General features: G+C 48.3%; 1 protein-coding gene across 4 annotated transcripts in view; it reads right to left on the bottom strand.

Annotated features, from left to right (window-relative positions):
• The window catches only part of LOC146051509 (dihydropyrimidinase-related protein 5-like), a 115,251-nt gene that overhangs the window by 28,068 nt on the left and 65,395 nt on the right, over nt 1–21,788 (bottom strand). For all 4 annotated transcript variants that reach the window (XR_014466842.1, XR_014466840.1, XR_014466841.1 and 1 more), the window contains exon 7: nt 17,798–17,873. Coding sequence is in view for 1 of the 4 variants with exons in the window: in XM_083167896.1 (XP_083024022.1) it covers nt 17,798–17,873 (76 nt within the window). In the remaining 3 variants the exon portion in view is untranslated. The remainder of the gene's footprint in view (nt 1–17,797; nt 17,874–21,788) is intronic.

The raw sequence follows: 21,788 nt of genomic DNA, 5'->3' as shown, positions 1-21,788 counted from the left end.
GTAGATGATGCGGGACAGGTACAGTACATGGAGGTGTAGATGATGGGGGACAGGTACAGTATGGGGAGGTGTAGATGATGTGGGACAGGTACAGTACATGGAGGTGTAGATGATGCAGGACAGGTACAGTATGGGGAGGTGTAGATGATGCAGGACAGGTACAGTATATGGAGGTGTAGATGATGTGGGACGGGTACAGTATATAGAGGTGTAGATGATGGGGGACAGGTACAGTACATGGAGGTTTAGATGATGCGGGACAGGTACAGTATGGGGAGGTGTAGATGATTTGGGACGGGTACAGTACATGGAGGTGTAGATGATGCGGGACAGGTACAGTATATGGAGGTGTAGATGATGCGGGACAGGTACAGTATATGGAGGTGTAGATGATGCGGGACAGGTACAGTATAAGGAGGTGTAGATGATGTGGGACGGGTACAGTACATGGAGGTGTAGATGATGCGGGATAGGTACAGTACATGGAGGTGTAGATGATGCGGGACAGGTACAGTATATGGAGGTGTAGATGATGCGGGACAGGTACAGTATATGGAGGTGTAGATGATGCGGGACAGGTACAGTATATGGAGGTGTAGATGATGTGGGACGGGTACAGTACATGGAGGTGTAGATGATGCGGGATAGGTACAGTACATGGAGGTGTAGATGGTGCGGGACAGGTACAGTACATGGAGGTGTAGAAGATGCGGGATAGGTACAGTACATGGAGGTGTAGATGATGCAGGATAGGTACAGTATGGGGAGATGTAGATGATGGGGGACAGGTACAGTACGGGGAGGTGTAGATGATGCGGGACAGGTACAGTATGGGGAGGTGTAGATGATGCGGGACAGGTACAGTATGGGGAGATGTAGATGATGCAGGACAGGTACAGTATATGGAGGTGTAGATGATGCGGGACAGGTACAGTATATGGAGGTGTAGATGATGCGGGACAGGTACAGTACATGGAGGTGTAGATGATGGGGGACAGGTACAGTATGGGGAGGTGTAGATGATGTGGGACAGGTACAGTACATGGAGGTGTAGATGATGCGGGACAGACACATTATGGGGAGGTTTAGATGATGCGGGACAGGTACAGTACATGGAGGTGTAGATGATGCGGGACAGGTACAGTATATGGAGGTGTAGATGATTTGGGACGGGTACAGTACATGGAGGTGTAGATGATGCGGGACAGGTACAGTATATGGAGGTGTAGATGATGCGGGACAGGTACAGTACGGGGAGGTGTAGATGATGCGGGACAGGTACAGTATGGGGAGATGTAGATGATGCAGGACAGGTACAGTATATGGAGGTGTAGATGATGCGGGACAGGTACAGTATATGGAGGTGTAGATGATGCGGGACAGGTACAGTACATGGAGGTGTAGATGATGGGGGACAGGTACAGTATGGGGAGGTGTAGATGATGTGGGACAGGTACAGTACATGGAGGTGTAGATGATGCGGGACAGACACATTATGGGGAGGTTTAGATGATGCGGGACAGGTACAGTACATGGAGGTGTAGATGATGCGGGACAGGTACAGTATATGGAGGTGTAGATGATTTGGGACGGGTACAGTACATGGAGGTGTAGATGATGCGGGACAGGTACAGTATATGGAGGTGTAGATGATGCGGGACAGGTACAGTATATGGAGGTGTAGATGATGCGGGACAGGTACAGTATATGGAGGTGTAGATGATGTGGGACGGGTACAGTACATGGAGGTGTAGATGATGCGGGATAGGTAAAGTATATGGAGGTGTAGATGATGCAGGACAGGTACAGTATATGGAGGTGTAGATTATTTGGGACGGGTACAGTACATGGAGGTGTAGATGATGCGGGACAGGTACAGTACATGGAGGTGTAGATGATGCGGGACAGGTACAGTACGGGGAGATGTAGATGATGTGGGACAGGTACAGTATATGGAGGTGTAGATTAAGTGGGACGGGTACAGTACATGGAGGTGTAGATGATGCGGGATAGGTACAGTACATGGAGGTGTAGATGATGTGGGACAGGCACAGTATGGGAAGGTGTAGATGATGCGGGATAGGTACAGTATATGGAGGTGTAGATGATGCAGGACAGGTACAGTATATGGAGGTGTAGATGATGTGGGACAGGTACAGTACATGGAGGTGTAGATGATGTGGGACGGGTACAGTACATGGAGGTGTAGATGATGAGGGACAGGTACAGTACATGGAGGTGTAGATGATGCGGGATAGGTACAGTACATGGAGGTGTAGATGATGGGGGACAGGTACAGTATGGGGAGGTGTAGATGATGCGGGACAAGCACAGATGGGGAGGTGTAGATGATGCAGGACAGGTACAGTACATGGAGGTGTAGATTATGCGGGACAGGTACAGTATAAGGAGGTGTAGATGATGCGGAACAGGTACAGTATGGGGAGGGGTAGATGATGCGGGACAGGTACAGTACATGGAGGTGTAGATGATGGGGGACAGGTACAGTACATGGAGGTGTAGATAATGTGGGACAGGTACAGTATGGGGAGGTGTAGATGATGCGGGACAGGTACAGTACATGGAGGTGTAGATGATGCGGGACAGGTACAGTACATGGAGGTGTAGATGATGCGGGACAGGTACAGTACATGGAGGTGTAGATGATGTGGGACAGGTACAGTATGGTGAGGTGTAGATGATGCGGGACAGGTACAGTATAAGGAGGTGTAGATAATGCGGGACAGGTACAGTATGGGGAGGGGTAGATGATGCGGGACAGGTACAGTACATGGAGGTGTAGATGATGGGGGACAGGTACAGTACATGGAGGTGTAGATGATGCGGGATAGGTACAGTACATGGAGGTGTAGATGATGTGGGACAGGTACAGTACGGGGAGATGTAGATGATGTGGGACAGGTACAGTATATGGAGGTGTAGATGATGTGGGACAGGTACAGTACATGGAGGTGTAGATGATGCAGGACAGGTACAGTACGGGGAGATGTAGATGATGTGGGACAGGTACAGTATATGGAGGTGTAGATTATGTGGGACGGGTACAGTACATGGAGTTGTAGATGATGTGTGACAGGCACAGTATGGGGAGGTGTAGATGATGCGGGACAGGTACAGTATATGGAGGTGTAGATGATGCGGGACAGTTACAGTACATGGAGGTGTAGATGATGCAGGACAGGTACAGTATATGGAGGTGTAGATGATGTGGGACAGGTACAGTACATGGAGGTGTAGATGATGTGGGACGAGTACAGTACATGGAGGTGTAGATGATGAGGGACAGGTACAGTACATGGAGGTGTAGATGATGCGGGATAGGTACAGTACATGGAGGTGTAGATGATGTGGGACAGGTACAGTATGGGGAGGTGTAGATGATGTGGGACAGGTACAGTACATGGAGGTGTAGATGATGCGGGACAGGTACAGTACATGGAGGTGTAGATGATGCGGGATAGGTACAGTACATGTAGGTGTAGATGATGTGGGACAGGTACAGTATAGGGAGGTGTAGATGATGTGGGACAGGTACAGTACATGGAGGTGTAGATGATGCGGGACAAGCACAGTATGGGGAGGTGTAGATGATGCGGGACAGGTACAGTACATGGAGGTGTAGAAGATGCGGGACAGGTACAGTACATGGAGGTGTAGATGATGCGGGATAGGTACAGTACGGGGAGGTGTAGATGATGCGGGACAGGTACAGTACATGGAGGTGTAGATGATGCGGGACAGGTACAGTACATGGAGGTGTAGATGATGCAGGACAGGTACAGTACATGGAGGTGTAGAAGATGCGGGACAGGTACAGTACGGGGAGGTGTAGATGATGCGGGACAGGTACAGTACATGGAGGTGTAGATGATGCGGGACAGGTACAGTACATGGAGGTGTAGATGATGCGGGACAGGTACAGTACATGGAGGTGTAGATGATGCGGGACAGGTACAGTACATGGAGGTGTAGATGATGCGGGACAGGTACAGTACATGGAGGTGTAGATGATGTGGGACAGGTACAGTATGGGGAGGTGTAGATGATGCGGGACAGGTACAGTATAAGGAGGTGTAGATGATGCGGGACAGGTACAGTATGGGGAGGGGTAGATGATGCGGGACAGGTACAGTACATGGAGGTGTAGATGATGGGGGACAGGTACAGTACATGGAGGTGTAGATGATGCGGGATAGGTACAGTACATGGAGGTGTAGATGATGTGGGACAGGTACAGTACGGGGAGATGTAGATGATGTGGGACAGGTACAGTATATGGAGGTGTAGATGATGTGGGACAGGTACAGTACATGGAGGTGTAGATGATGCAGGACAGGTACAGTACGGGGAGATGTAGATGATGTGGGACAGGTACAGTATATGGAGGTGTAGATTATGTGGGACGGGTACAGTACATGGAGTTGTAGATGATGTGTGACAGGCACAGTATGGGGAGGTGTAGATGATGCGGGACAGGTACAGTATATGGAGGTGTAGATGATGCGGGACAGTTACAGTACATGGAGGTGTAGATGATGCAGGACAGGTACAGTCAATGGAGGTGTAGATGATGTGGGACAGGTACAGTACATGGAGGTGTAGATGATGTGGGACGAGTACAGTACATGGAGGTGTAGATGATGAGGGACAGGTACAGTACATGGAGGTGTAGATGATGCGGGATAGGTACAGTACATGGAGGTGTAGATGATGTGGGACAGGTACAGTATGGGGAGGTGTAGATGATGTGGGACAGGTACAGTACATGGAGGTGTAGATGATGCGGGACAGGTACAGTACATGGAGGTGTAGATGATGCGGGATAGGTACAGTACATGTAGGTGTAGATGATGTGGGACAGGTACAGTATAGGGAGGTGTAGATAATGCGGGACAGGTACAGTACATGGAGGTGTAGATGATGCGGGATAGGTACAGTACGGGGAGGTGTAGATGATGCGGGACAGGTACAGTACATGGAGGTGTAGATGATGCGGGACAGGTACAGTACATGGAGGTGTAGATGATGCAGGACAGGTACAGTACATGGAGGTGTAGAAGATGCGGGACAGGTACAGTACGGGGAGGTGTAGATGATGCGGGACAGGTACAGTACATGGAGGTGTAGATGATGCGGGACAGGTACAGTACATGGAGGTGTAGATGATGCGGGACAGGTACAGTACATGGAGGTGTAGAAGATGCGGGACAGGTACAGTACGGGGAGGTGTAGATGATGCGGGATAGGTACAGTATGGGGAGGTGTAGATGATGCGGGACAGGTACAGTATATAGAGGTGTAGATGATGCATGACAGGTACAGTACGGGGAGGTGTAGATGATGCAGGACAGGTACAGTACATGGAGTACTACAGTACATGGAGGTGTAGATGATGCGGGATAGGTACAGTACATGGAGGTGTAGATGAGGCGGGACAGGTACAGTATGGGGAGGTGTAGATGATGCAGGACAGGTACAGTATATAGAGGTGTAGATTATGCAGGACAGGTACAGTACGGGGAGGAGTAGATGATGCAGGACAGGTACAGTACACGGAGGTGTAGAAGATGCGGGACAGGTACAGTACGGGGAGATGTAGATGATGCTGGACAGGTACAGTACGAGGAGGTGTAGATGATCCGGGACAGGTACAGTACATGGAGGTGTAGATGATGGGGGACAGGTACAGTACATGGAGGTGTAGATGATGCAGGAGAGGTACAGTACCTGAGGTGTAGATGATGCAGCACAGGTACAGTACATGGAGGTGTAGATGATGTGGGACAGGTACAGTACGGGGAGGTGTAGATGATGCGGGACAGGTACAGTACATGGAGGTGTAGATGATGCGGGACAGGTACAGTACATGGAGGTGTAGATGATGCGGGACAGGTACAGTACATGGAGGTGTAGATGATGCGGGACAGGTACAGTACATGGAGGTGTAGATGATGCGGGACAGGTACAGTACATGGAGGTGTAGAAGATGCGGGACAGGTACAGTACGGGGAGGTGTAGATGATGCGGGATAGGTACAGTACATGGAGGTGTAGATGATGCGGGACAGGTACAGTATGGGGAGGTGTAGATGATGCGGGACAGGTACAGTATATAGAGGTGTAGATGATGCATGACAGGTACAGTACGGGGAGGTGTAGATGATGCAGGACAGGTACAGTACATGGAGTACTACAGTACATGGAGGTGTAGATGATGCGGGACAGGTACAGTACATGGAGGTGTAGAAGATGCGGGACAGGTACAGTACGGGGAGGTGTAGATGATGCGGGATAGGTACAGTACATGGAGGTGTAGATGATGCGGGACAGGTACAGTATGGGGAGGTGTAGATGATGCGGGACAGGTACAGTATATAGAGTTGTAGATGATGCATGACAGGTACAGTACGGGGAGGTGTAGATGATGCAGGACAGGTACAGTACATGGAGTACTACAGTACATGGAGGTGTAGATGATGCGGGATAGGTACAGTACATGGAGGTGTAGATGAGGCGGGACAGGTACAGTATGGGGAGGTGTAGATGATGCAGGACAGGTACAGTATATAGAGGTGTAGATTATGCAGGACAGGTACAGTATATGGAGGTGTAGATGATGCGGGACAGGTACAGTACATGGAGGTGTAGATGATGCGGGACAGGTACAGTACATGGAGGTGTAGATGATGCGGGACAGGTACAGTACGGGGAGGAGTAGCAGGACAGGTACAGTACACGGAGGTGTAGAAGATGCGGGACAGGTACAGTACGGGGAGATGTAGATGATGCTGGACAGGTACAGTACGAGGAGGTGTAGATGATCCGGGACAGGTACAGTACATGGAGGTGTAGATGATGGGGGACAGGTACAGTACATGGAGGTGTAGATGATGCAGGAGAGGTACAGTACGTGAGGTGTAGATGATGCAGCACAGGTACAGTACATGGAGGTGTAGATGATGTGGGACAGGTACAGTATGGGGAGGTGTTGATGATGCGGGACAGGTACAGTATATAGAGGTGTAGATGATGCAGGACAGGAACAGTACGGGGAGGTGTAGATGATGCAGGACAGGTACAGTACACTGAGGTGTAGAATATGCGGGACAGGTACAGTACGGGGAGATGTAGATGATGCGGGACAGGTACAGTACATGTAGGTGTAGATGATGCGGGACAGGTAAAGTACATGGAGGTGTAGATGATTAGGGGCAGGTACAGTACATGGAGGTATAAATGATGCGGGACAGGTACAGTACATGGAGGTATAAATGATGCGGGACAGGTACATTACATGGAGGTGTAGATGATGCGGGACAGGTACAGTACAGGGAGCTATAAATGATGTGGGACAGGTACATTACATGGAGGTGTAGATGATGCAGGGCAGGTACAGTACATGGAGGTGTAGATGATGAGGGACAGGTACAGTACATGGAGGTATAAATGATGTGGGACAGGTACAGTACATGGAGGTGCAGTGATGCAGGACAGGTACAGTATGGGGAGGTATAAATGATGCGGGATAGGTACAGTATGGGGAGGTATAAATGATGCAGGACAGGTACACAACATGGAGGTGTAGATGATGCGGGACAGGTACAGTACATGGAGGTGTAGATGATGCGGTATAGGTACAGTACATGGAGGTGTAGATGATGCGGGACAGGTACAGTATGCGGAGGTGTAGATGATGCGGGACAGGTACAGTACATGGAGGTGTAGATGATGGGGTACAGGTACAGTACATGGAGGTGTAGATGATGCGGGATAGGTACAGTACATGGAGGTGTAGATGATGTGGGACAGGTACAGTACATGGAGGTGTAGATGATGCAGGAGAGGTACAGTACGTGAGGTGTAGATGATGCAGCACAGGTACAGTACATGGAGGTGTAGATGATGTGGGACAGGTACAGTATGGGGAGGTGTTGATGATGCGGGACAGGTACAGTATATAGAGGTGTAGATGATGCAGGACAGGAACAGTACGGGGAGGTGTAGATGATGCAGGACAGGTACAGTACACTGAGGTGTAGAATATGCGGGACAGGTACAGTACGGGGAGATGTAGATGATGCGGGACAGGTACAGTACATGTAGGTGTAGATGATGCGGGACAGGTAAAGTACATGGAGGTGTAGATGATTAGGGGCAGGTACAGTACATGGAGGTATAAATGATGCGGGACAGGTACAGTACATGGAGGTATAAATGATGCGGGACAGGTACATTACATGGAGGTGTAGATGATGCGGGACAGGTACAGTACAGGGAGCTATAAATGATGTGGGACAGGTACATTACATGGAGGTGTAGATGATGCAGGGCAGGTACAGTACATGGAGGTGTAGATGATGAGGGACAGGTACAGTACATGGAGGTATAAATGATGTGGGACAGGTACAGTACATGGAGGTGCAGTGATGCAGGACAGGTACAGTATGGGGAGGTATAAATGATGCGGGATAGGTACAGTATGGGGAGGTATAAATGATGCAGGACAGGTACACAACATGGAGGTGTAGATGATGCGGGACAGGTACAGTACATGGAGGTGTAGATGATGCGGTATAGGTACAGTACATGGAGGTGTAGATGATGCCGGACAGGTACAGTATGCGGAGGTGTAGATGATGCGGGACAGGTACAGTACATGGAGGTGTAGATGATGGGGTACAGGTACAGTACATGGAGGTGTAGATGATGCGGGATAGGTACAGTACATGGAGGTGTAGATGATGTGGGACAGGTACAGTATGGGGAGGTGTAGATGATGTGGGACAGGTACAGTACATGGAGGTGTAGATGATGCGGGACAGGTACAGTACATGGAGGTGTAGATGATGTGGGACAGGTACAGTATGGGGAGGTGTAGATGATGTGGGACAGGTACAGTACATGGAGGTGTAGATGATGTGGGACAGGTACAGTACATGGAGGTGTAGATGATGCGGGACAGGTACAGTACATGGAGGTGTAGAAGATGCGGGACAGGTACAGTACATGGAGGTGTAGATGATGCGGGACAGGTACAGTACGGGGAGGTGTAGATGATGCGGGACAGGTACAGTACATGGAGGTGTAGATGATGCGGGACAGGTACAGTACATGGAGGTGTAGATGATGCAGGACAGGTACAGTACATGGAGGTGTAGAAGATGCGGGACAGGTACAGTACGGGGAGGTGTAGATGATGCGGGACAGGTACAGTACATGGAGGTGTAGAAGATGCGGGACAGGTACAGTACGGGGAGGTGTAGATGATGCGGGATAGGTACAGTACATGGAGGTGTAGATGATGCGGGACAGGTACAGTATGGGGAGGTGTAGATGATGCGGGACAGGTACAGTATATAGAGGTGTAGATGATGCATGACAGGTACAGTACGGGGAGGTGTAGATGATGCAGGACAGGTACAGTACATGGAGTACTACAGTACATGGAGGTGTAGATGATGCGGGATAGGTACAGTACATGGAGGTGTAGATGAGGCGGGACAGGTACAGTATGGGGAGGTGTAGATGATGCAGGACAGGTACAGTATATAGAGGTGTAGATTATGCAGGACAGGTACAGTACGGGGAGGAGTAGATGATGCAGGACAGGTACAGTACACGGAGGTGTAGAAGATGCGGGACAGGTACAGTACGGGGAGATGTAGATGATGCTGGACAGGTACAGTAAGAGGAGGTGTAGATGATCCGGGACAGGTACAGTACATGGAGGTGTAGATGATGTGGGACAGGTACAGTACATGGAGGTGTAGATGATGCGGTATAGGTACAGTACATGGAGGTGTAGATGATGTGGGACGGGTACAGAACATGGAGGTGTAGATGATGCGGGACAGGTACAGTATGGGGAGGTGTAGATGATGCGGGACAGGTACAGTATATGGAGATGTAGATGATGTGGGACAGGTACAGTACATGGAGGTGTAGATGATGCAGCACAGGTACAGTACATGGAGGTGTAGAAGATGCGGGAAAAGTACAGTACGGGGAGATGTAGATGATGTGGGACAGGTACAGTATGGGGAGGTGTTGATGATGCGGGACAGGTACAGTATATAGAGGTGTAGATGATGCAGGACAGGTACAGTACGGGGAGGTGTAGATGATGCAGGACAGGTACAGTACACTGAGGTGTAGAATATGCGGGACAGGTACAGTACGGGGAGATGTAGATGATGTGGGACAGGTACAGTACGAGGAGGTGTAGATGATGCGGGACAGGTACAGTACATGGAGGTATAAATGATGCGGGACAGGTAAAGTACATGGAGGTGTAGATGATTAGGGGCAGGTACAGTACATGGAGGTATAAATGATGCGGGACAGGTACAGTACATGGAGGTATAAATGATGCGGGACAGGTACATTACATGGAGGTGTAGATGATGCGGGACAGGTACAGTACAGGGAGCTATAAATGATGTGGGACAGGTACATTACATGGAGGTGTAGATGATGCGGGACAGGTACAGTACAGGGAGCTATAAATGATGCGGGACAGGTACATTACATGGAGGTGTAGATGATGCGGGACAGGTACAGTACAGGGAGCTATAAATGATGTGGGACAGGTACATTACATGGAGGTGTAGATGATGCAGGGCAGGTACAGTACATGGAGGTGTAGATGATGAGGGACAGGTACAGTACATGGAGGTATAAATGATGTGGGACAGGTACAGTACATGGAGGCGTAGATGATGTTGGACAGGTACAGTATGGGGAGGTGTAAATGATGTTGGACAGGTACAGTATGGGGAGGTATAAATGATGCAGGACAGGTACACAACATGGAGGTGTAGATGATGCGGGACAGGTACAGTACATGGAGGTGTAGATGATGCGGGATAGGTACAGTACATGGAGGTGTAGATGATGCGGGATAGGTACAGTACATGGAGGTGTAGATGATGTTGGACAGGTACAGTACATGGAGGTGTAAATGATGTGGGACAGGTACAGTATGGGGAGGTGTAGATGATGCGGGACAGGTACAGTATGGGGAGGTGTAGATGATGCGGGATAGGTACAGTATGGGGAGGTGTAGATGATGCGGGATAGGTACAGTACATAGAGGTGTAGATGATTAGGGGCAGGTACAGTACATGGAGGTATAAATGATGCGGGACAGGTACAGTACATGGAGGTATAAATGATGCGGGACAGGTACATTACATGGAGGTGTAGATGATGCGGGACAGGTACAGTACAGGGAGCTATAAATGATGTGGGACAGGTACATTACATGGAGGTGTAGATGATGCAGGGCAGGTACAGTACATGGAGGTGTAGATGATGAGGGACAGGTACAGTACATGGAGGTATAAATGATGTGGGACAGGTACAGTACATGGAGGTGCAGTGATGCAGGACAGGTACAGTATAGGGAGGTATAAATGATGCGGGACAGGTACAGTATGGGGAGGTATAAATGATGCAGGACAGGTACACAACATGGAGGTGTAGATGATGCGGGACAGGTACAGTACATGGAGGTGTAGATGATGCGGTATAGGTACAGTACATGGAGGTGTAGATGATGCGGGACAGGTACAGTATGCGGAGGTGTAGATGATGCGGGACAGGTACAGTACATGGAGGTGTAGATGATGGGGTACAGGTACAGTACATGGAGGTGTAGATGATGCGGGATAGGTACAGTACATGGAGGTGTAGATGATGTGGGACAGGTACAGTATGGGGAGGTGTAGATGATGTGGGACAGGTACAGTACATGGAGGTGTAGATGATGCGGGACAGGTACAGTACATGGAGGTGTAGATGATGTGGGACGGGTACAGTATGGGGAGGTGTAGATGATGTGGGACAGGTACAGTACATGGAGGTGTAGATGATGTGGGACAGGTACAGTACATGGAGGTGTAGATGATGCGGGACAGGTACAGTACATGGAGGTGTAGAAGATGCGGGACAGGTACAGTACATGGAGGTGTAGATGATGCGGGACAGGTACAGTACGGGGAGGTGTAGATGATGCGGGACAGGTACAGTACATGGAGGTGTAGATGATGCGGGACAGGTACAGTACATGGAGGTGTAGATGATGCAGGACAGGTACAGTACATGGAGGTGTAGAAGATGCGGGACAGGTACAGTACGGGGAGGTGTAGATGATGCGGGACAGGTACAGTACATGGAGGTGTAGAAGATGCGGGACAGGTACAGTACGGGGAGGTGTAGATGATGCGGGATAGGTACAGTACATGGAGGTGTAGATGATGCGGGACAGGTACAGTATGGGGAGGTGTAGATGATGCGGGACAGGTACAGTATATAGAGGTGTAGATGATGCATGACAGGTACAGTACGGGGAGGTGTAGATGATGCAGGACAGGTACAGTACATGGAGTACTACAGTACATGGAGGTGTAGATGATGCGGGATAGGTACAGTACATGGAGGTGTAGATGAGGCGGGACAGGTACAGTATGGGGAGGTGTAGATGATGCAGGACAGGTACAGTATATAGAGGTGTAGATTATGCAGGACAGGTACAGTACGGGGAGGAGTAGATGATGCAGGACAGGTACAGTACACGGAGGTGTAGAAGATGCGGGACAGGTACAGTACGGGGAGATGTAGATGATGCTGGACAGGTACAGTAAGAGGAGGTGTAGATGATCCGGGACAGGTACAGTACATGGAGGTGTAGATGATGTGGGACAGGTACAGTACATGGAGGTGTAGATGATGCGGTATAGGTACAGTACATGGAGGTGTAGATGATGTGGGACGGGTACAGAACATGGAGGTGTAGATGATGCGGGACAGGTACAGTATGGGGAGGTGTAGATGATGCGGGACAGGTACAGTATATGGAGATGTAGATGATGTGGGACAGGTACAGTACATGGAGGTGTAGATGATGCAGCACAGGTACAGTACATGGAGGTGTAGAAGATGCGGGAAAAGTACAGTACGGGGAGATGTAGATGATGTGGGACAGGTACAGTATGGGGAGGTGTTGATGATGCGGGACAGGTACAGTATATAGAGGTGTAGATGATGCAGGACAGGTACAGTACGGGGAGGTGTAGATGATGCAGGACAGGTACAGTACACTGAGGTGTAGAATATGCGGGACAGGTACAGTACGGGGAGATGTAGATGATGTGGGATAGGTACAGTACGAGGAGGTGTAGATGATGCGGGACAGGTACAGTACATGGAGGTATAAATGATGCGGGACAGGTAAAGTACATGGAGGTGTAGATGATTAGGGGCAGGTACAGTACATGGAGGTATAAATGATGCGGGACAGGTACAGTACATGGAGGTATAAATGATGCGGGACAGGTACATTACATGGAGGTGTAGATGATGCGGGACAGGTACAGTACAGGGAGCTATAAATGATGTGGGACAGGTACATTACATGGAGGTGTAGATGATGCGGGACAGGTACAGTACAGGGAGCTATAAATGATGCGGGACAGGTACATTACATGGAGGTGTAGATGATGCGGGACAGGTACAGTACAGGGAGCTATAAATGATGTGGGACAGGTACATTACATGGAGGTGTAGATGATGCAGGGCAGGTACAGTACATGGAGGTGTAGATGATGAGGGACAGGTACAGTACATGGAGGTATAAATGATGTGGGACAGGTACAGTACATGGAGGCGTAGATGATGTTGGACAGGTACAGTATGGGGAGGTGTAAATGATGTTGGACAGGTACAGTATGGGGAGGTATAAATGATGCAGGACAGGTACACAACATGGAGGTGTAGATGATGCGGGACAGGTACAGTACATGGAGGTGTAGATGATGCGGGATAGGTACAGTACATGGAGGTGTAGATGATGCGGGATAGGTACAGTACATGGAGGTGTAGATGATGTTGGACAGGTACAGTACATGGAGGTGTAAATGATGTGGGACAGGTACAGTATGGGGAGGTGTAGATGATGCGGGACAGGTACAGTATGGGGAGGTGTAGATGATGCGGGATAGGTACAGTATGGGGAGGTGTAGATGATGCGGGATAGGTACAGTACATAGAGGTGTAGATGATGCGGGATAGGTACAGTACATGTAGGTGTAGATGATGGGGTACAGGTACAGTATGGGGAGGTATAAATGATGCAGGACAGGTACACAACATGGAGGTGTAGATGATGCGGGACAGGTACAGTACATGGAGGTGTAGATGATGCGGGACAGGTACAGTACATGGAGGTGTAGATGATGTGGGACAGGTACAGTATGGGAAGGTGTAGATGATGTTGGACAGGTACAGTACATGGAGGTGTAGATGATGTGGGACAGGTACAGTACATGGAGGTGTAGATGATGTGGGACAGGTACAGTATGGGAAGGTGTAGATGATGTTGGACAGGTACAGTACATGGAGGTGTAGATGATGTGGGACAGGTACAGTATATGGAGGTGTAGATGATGTGGGACAGGTACAGTACGGGGAGATGTAGATGATGCGGGACAGGTACAGTATGGGGAGGTGTAGATGATGTTGGACAGGTACAGTACATGGAGGTGTAGATGATGCGGGACAGGTACAGTATGGGGGTGTCAGCTCAGGGGTTTGTTGTGTTCCCGGCTGTGACCGTGGTGGGCCAGTGGAGGGCGCTGTGAAGCGGAATACTGGGGGTCTGATGACTGACATACACGAGGGGACAGGAGCACAGCGAACCAGAGTGTTGGCGGAGACCAGGAACAGGGGCGCAGAGTCTAACCTGCCAGCGGTGTTCACCAGGGAGTCCCGCAAGGGACTTTGGACTTAGCTGCGTCTGACAGGCAGGTCGCGGCCCCCTGCCCTGGTCCTCAGGACGCAGGCTGGGACTCGGGAGGCTGGACCCTGGAACGGCCTTGGGAGACCAGGGTGACTGGGGGGCAGTCTGGGAACTGCAGGAGTGACGACTAGGGATGTCGACGGGAAGGTAGACAGGTGTATTGGCTGGATAGGACAATGGTGGACTAGTCACTATGGAGCGCAATAGCCGGTAGTCAACCCAGGTGTTGATGGGGACTTGTCGACAGGATCAGGACAGGATGGTATAAGTCTCCGATGATGATAGCTGGCTTAGGAGCCAGAGAGGTGCTCAGCGGGGCACCTGATACTCGACTGCAGGGATGGTATCGCAGGAGTCTTCTGGAGATGGAAAGAACCAGGTAAGTAATAGCAGCTGGAGAAACGCTGGAGACAAGGACACAGGTGAGCCTGGATATCCCAGAGCCTTGGGAACTTCCACTGAACACAGGAGAACTCTGGAGCAGATAAAGCAATTGTTCAAGGCGAGGAATGAAGGCACAGGGCCTGAGTTATATCCCCTTGCCGGATTGTGATTGGCTGCCAGGGGCAGCACCAATCAATGCTAGGGAAGGACAGACACACCTGATTACTGCTCAGGTGTGCGCGGGTCAGGCTGCTGGTCAGCGGGATTGGTCAACTTAGTCAGGTGAGCAGAGGTGTCATGGCGGCGTCCATGCCGTCCGGAGCCGGCATGTCAGCGTGTCAGCGACAAGAGACATCGCCGGTCACCCGTGGCCCACTGGGGACATCACGCCAAGCACTAGTACCGACCAAGGACCTTAACCGCAGCGCAGACCATCGGGAAGGTAAAGATCGTGGTCTCAAGTGGGGATGCTTACAGGGGTTTAAGACAGGGGGGTATAAATGATGTGGGACAGGTACAGTACATGGAGGTGTAAATGATGTGGGACAGGTACGGGGAGGTGTAAATAATGTGAGACAGATACGGGGAGGTGTAAGTGAAGTGGGACAGGTATGCAGAGGTGTAAATGATGTGGGACAGGTATGGAGAGGTGTAAATGATGTGGAACAGGTATGGAGAGGTGTAAATGATTTGGGACAGGTATGTGGAGGTATAAATGATATGGGACAGGTATGAGGAGGTGTAATGAGGTGTAAATGATGTATATATGTACAGTATGGGGATGTAAAAATTATGTGGGACAAATATGTTGAGATATAAATGATGTGGGACAGGTATGTAGAGGTGTAAATTATGTGAGACAGGTACGTGGAGGTATAAATGATGTGGGACAGGTAGGTAGAGGTCTAAGGGAAGTGGGACAGGTAGGTGTAAGTGTAACTAAAGTGAGACCAGTAGGGGGAGGTGTAATTGAAGTGGTACAGGTAGAAAGAGGTGTAAGTGAAGTGGTACAGGTACGTGAAGGTGGAAATTATGAGGGACCGGTACGTGGAGGTGTAAATGATGTGGGATAGGTACGTGGAGGTGTAAATGATGTGGGACACATACATGGAGATGTAAATGATGTGGGACAGGTACATGGAGGTGTAAATGATGTGGGACACGTACATGGAGATGTAAATGATGTGGGACAGGTACGTGGAGGTGCAAATGATGTAGGACAGGTAGTGTAAGGTGTAAGTGAAGTGGGACAAGTAAGGGGATGTGTAATTAAAGTGAGACCGGTAGGTGGAGGTGTAAGTGAAGTGGCGTAACTGGACACCCTTCTAGATCTGACCACAAATCACTCAGGTACTGTCTTACATGACTCAGGTCCTAGCACCCTCCTATATCTGACCACACATCACTCAGGTACTGTCCTACATGACACAGGTCAGGACACCCTCCTGGATCTCGCCACACATCACTCAGGTACTGTCCTACATGACACAGGTCAGGACACCCTCCTAGATCTGACCACACATCACTCAGGTACTGTCCTACATGACCCAGGTTAGGACATCCTCCGAGATCTGACCACACATCACTCAGGTACTGTCCTACATGACACAGGTCCTAGCACCCTCCTATATCTGATCACACATCACTCAGGTACTGTCCTACATGACTCAGGTCCTAGCACCCTCCTATATCTGACCCCACATCACTCAGGTACTGTCCTACATGACACAGGTCAGGACATCCTCCTAGATCTGACCACACATCACTCAGGTACTGTCCTATATGACTCAGGTCCTAGCACCCTCCTATATCTCACCACACATCATTCAGGTACTGTCATACATGACACAGGTCAGGACATCCTCCTGGATCTCACCACACATCACTCAGGTACTGTCCTACATGACACAGGTCAGGACACCCTCCTAGATCTGACCACACATCACTCAGGTATTGTCCTATATGACACAGGTCAGGACATCCTCATGGATCTCACCACACATCACTCAGGTACTGTCCTACATGACACAGGTCAGGACATCCTCCTGGATCTCACCACACATCACTCAGGTACTGTCCTACATGACACAGGTCAGGACATCCTCCTGGATCTCACCACACATCACTCAGGTACTGTCCTACATGACACAGGTCAGGACATCCTCCTGGATCTCACCACACATCACTCAGGTACTGTCCTACATGACCCAGATCAGGACATCCTCCTGGATCTCACCACACATCACTCAGGTACTGTCCTACATGACACAGGTCAGGACATCCTCCTGGATCTCGTCACACATCACTCAGGTACTGTCCTAAGTGACCCAGGTCAGGACATCCTCCTGGATCTCACCACACATCACTCAGGTACTGTCCTACATGACACAGGTCAGGACATCCTCCTGGATCTCACCACCCATCACTCAGGTACTGTCCTATATGACCCAGGTCAGGACATCCTCCTGGATCTCACCACACATCACTCAGGTACTGTCCTACATGACACAGGTCAGGATATCCTCCTGGATCTCACCACACATCACTCAGGTACTGTCCTACATGACACAGGTCAGGACATCCTCCTGGATCTCACCTTGCATTTTGGCAGAGGCAATGACATCACCTGCTGACATACTGGAGACGTTCACCAAGTACACAGGGCAAAAGGTCTGAGAAGCAGAGACAGAGAGGAGGCTACAAGATTAGTAGAGCCAGATACACACCAGTTAGGATGAGATGGTGAGAACATAGTAATAACAAAATGAAATAAACATAGTGACCCAAACATCGGAACACACAGAAATCACAGTATTCCACACATCACAATACGCACAACACATAATAACCTAAACATCACAATACACAGAGCACACAGCAACCTAAACATCACAATATACAGAGCACACAGCAACCTAAACATCACAATACACAGCGCACACAGTAACCCACACATAACAATACACAGAGCACACAGTAACCCAAACACTACAATACACACAACACACAGTAACACAAACATCGGTATACACAGAGCACACAGTATTCCACACACCACAATACACACAACACATAATACTGTATACTAAACATCACAATACACAGAGCACACAGAAACCCAAACATTACAATAGATAGAGAACACAATAACCCTCACACCACGATGCACAAAGAACACAGTAACCCACACACCACAATACACAGAGCACACAATAACTCAAACACCACAATGCAAAAACCACACAGTATTCCACACACCACAATACACACAACACATAGTAACCGAAACATCACAATACACAGAGTACACAACAACCTAAACATCACAATACACAGCGCCAGGGGCGTAACTAGATATTCGTGGGCCCCATAGCAAAAGTTTGTAAGGGCCCCCTATTTAGCAACTGATGGTGATAAATGTATGTAAAACATATTACTTAGACAGGAAAGATGGGCCCCCTTCAGCTCTAGGCCCCATAGCAGCTGCACCCCTTGCACCTATAGTAGTTACGCCTTTGCACAGCGCACACAGTAACCCACACATAACAATACACAGAGCACACAGTAACCCACACATAACAATACACAGAGCACACAGTAACCCAAACATCAAAATACACAGAGCCCCCAGTACCTCAAACATCAAAATACACAGAACACACAGTAACCCATGGAAATTGGGAGGTTTGCTGTTCACTCCCCGAGGGGGAGATTTATTAAGATCGAATGGGTACAAATGCAGTCATTCTTAGCCATTCGATCTGTAATATGGCCTGGTCAGCCATATTCGGCCATAGTGTTCTATCTGATCGGCAGGTTTCATATAATTTGAATATGAATTCACCAGTAAATACAAATGACAAGTAGAACATATATTTGCAGCGAGTTTTGTATAAGCCTGCATGGATCAGTCAGATCCGTCATATCGGTCAGATCCGTCATATCAGTCAGATGCATCATATCAGTCAGATGCATCATATCAGTCAGATCCGTCACATCAGTCAGATCCATCATATCAGTTAGATCCGTCATATCAGTTAGATATATCAATCAGATCCATCATATCAGTCAGATCCATCATATCAGTCAGATCCATCATATCAGTTAGATCCGTCATATCAGTCAGATCCATCATAGTCAGATCCGTCATATCAGTCAGATCCATCATATCAGTCAGATCCGTCAGATCTATCATATCAGTTACATACGTCATATCCATCATATCAGTCAGATGTATCATATCAGTCAGATCCGTCATAGCAGTCAGATGCAGTATATCAGTCAGATCCGTCATATCAGACAGATCCTTCATATCTGTCAGATCTATCATATCAGTCAGATCCGTCATATCAGATCCTTCATATCAGTCAGTTCCGTCATATCAGTCAGATGCAGTATATCAGTCAGATCCGTCATATCAGTCAGATCCTTCATATCCGTCAGATCCATCATATCAGTCAGATCCTTCATATCTGTCAGATCCATCATATCAGTCAGATCCGTCATATCAGTCAGATCCGTCATATCAGTAAGATCCGTCATATCAGTCAGATCCTTCATATCAGTCAGATCTGTCATATCAGTCAGATCCATCATATCAGTCAGATCCATCATATCAGTCAAGTATGTCATATCAGTCAGATGCATCATATCAGTCAAATCCGTCACATCAGTCAGATCCATCATATCAGTTAGATCCGTCATATCAGTTAGATCCATCACATCAATCAGATCCATCATATCAGTCAGATCCATCATATCAGTCAGATTCATCATATCAGTCAGATCCATCATAGTCAGATCCGTCACATCAGTCAGATCCATCATATCAGTCAGATCCGTCAGATCTATCATATCAGTTACATACGTCATATCCATCAGATCCATCATATCAGTTACATACATCATATCAGTCAGATCCGTCATACCAGTCAGATCCGTCATATCAGTCAGATGTATCATATCAGTCAGATGTATCATATCAGTTACATACGTCATATCAGTCAGATGCGTCATATCAGTCAGATCCTTCATATCAGTCAGATCCGTCATATCAGTCAGATCCTTCATATCAGTCAGATCCGTCATATCAGTCAGATGCAGTATATCAGTCAGATCCGTCATATCAGACAGATCCTTCATATCTGTCAGATCCATCATACCAGTCAGATCCGTCATATCAGATTCTTCATATCAGTCAGATCCGTCATATCAGTCAGATGCAGTATATCAGTCAGATCCGTCAGATCCGTCAGATCCATCATATCAGCCAGATCCGTCATATCAGTCAAATCCTTCATATCAGTCAGATCCATCATATCAGTCAGAGCTGTCATATCAGTCAGATCCGTCATATCAGTCAGATCCATCATATAAGTCAGATCCATCATATCAGTCAAGTATGTCATATCAGTCAGATCCGTCATATCAGTCAAGTATGTCATATCAGTCAGATTCATCATATCAGTCAGATCCGCCATATCAGTCAGATCCGCCATATCAGTCAGATCCGCCATATCAGTCAGATCCTTCATATCCATCAGATCTATCATAGTCAGATCCTTCATATCCGTCAGATCCATCATATCAGTCAGATCCGTCATATCAGTCAGATCCATCATATCAGTCAAGTATGTCATATCAGTCAGATTCATCATATCAGTCAGATCCTTCATATCCGTCAGATCCGTCATATCAGTCAGATCCGTCATATCAGTCAGATCCGTCATATCAGTCAGATCCGTCATATCAGTCAGATCCATCATATCAGTCAGATCCATCATATCAGTCAAGTATGTCATATCAGTCAGATCCGTCATATCAGTCAAGTATGTTATATCAGTCAGATTCATCATATCAGTCAGATCCGTCATATCAGTCAAGTATGTCATATCAGTCAGATCCGTCATATCAGTCAGATCGGTGCAGTCAGATCCATCATATCAGTCAGATGCAGTATATCAGTCAGATCCGTGATATCAGTCAGATCCATCATTTCAGTCAAATATGTCATATCAGTCAGATTCATCATATCAGTCAGATCCGTCATATCAGTCAGATCCGTCATATCAGTCAGATCCTTCATATCCGTCATAGATCCATCATATCAGTCAGATCCGTCATATCAGTCAGATCGGTGCAGTCAGATCCGTCATATCAGTCAGATGCAGTATATCAGTCAGATCCGTCATATCAGTCAGATCCATCATATCAGTCAGATCTGTCATATCAGTCAGATCCGTCATATCAGTCAGATCCATCATATCCATCATATCAGTCAGATCAGTGCAGTCAGATCCGTCATATCAGTCAGATTCGTCATATTAGTCAGATCCATCATATCAGTCAGATCTATCATATCAGTCAGATCCATCATATCAGTCAAGTATGTCATATCAGTCAGATCAATCATATCAGACAAGTATGTCATATCAGTCAGATTCATCATATCAGTCAGATCCGTCATATCAGTCAAGTATGTCATATCAGTCAGATTCAGCATATCAGTCAGATCCATCATAGGCAGATCAGTCAGATCCATCATATCAGTCAGATTCGTGCAGGCTTACAAGTGTAAAAAAAAATGA

This window comes from Crinia signifera, unplaced genomic scaffold (assembly GCF_055691185.1).
Source record: "Crinia signifera unplaced genomic scaffold, ASM5569118v1 HAP2_SCAFFOLD_103, whole genome shotgun sequence".
NCBI classification, from domain to species: domain Eukaryota; kingdom Metazoa; phylum Chordata; class Amphibia; order Anura; family Myobatrachidae; genus Crinia; species Crinia signifera.
This window is presented reverse-complemented; position numbering and strand designations above follow the sequence as displayed.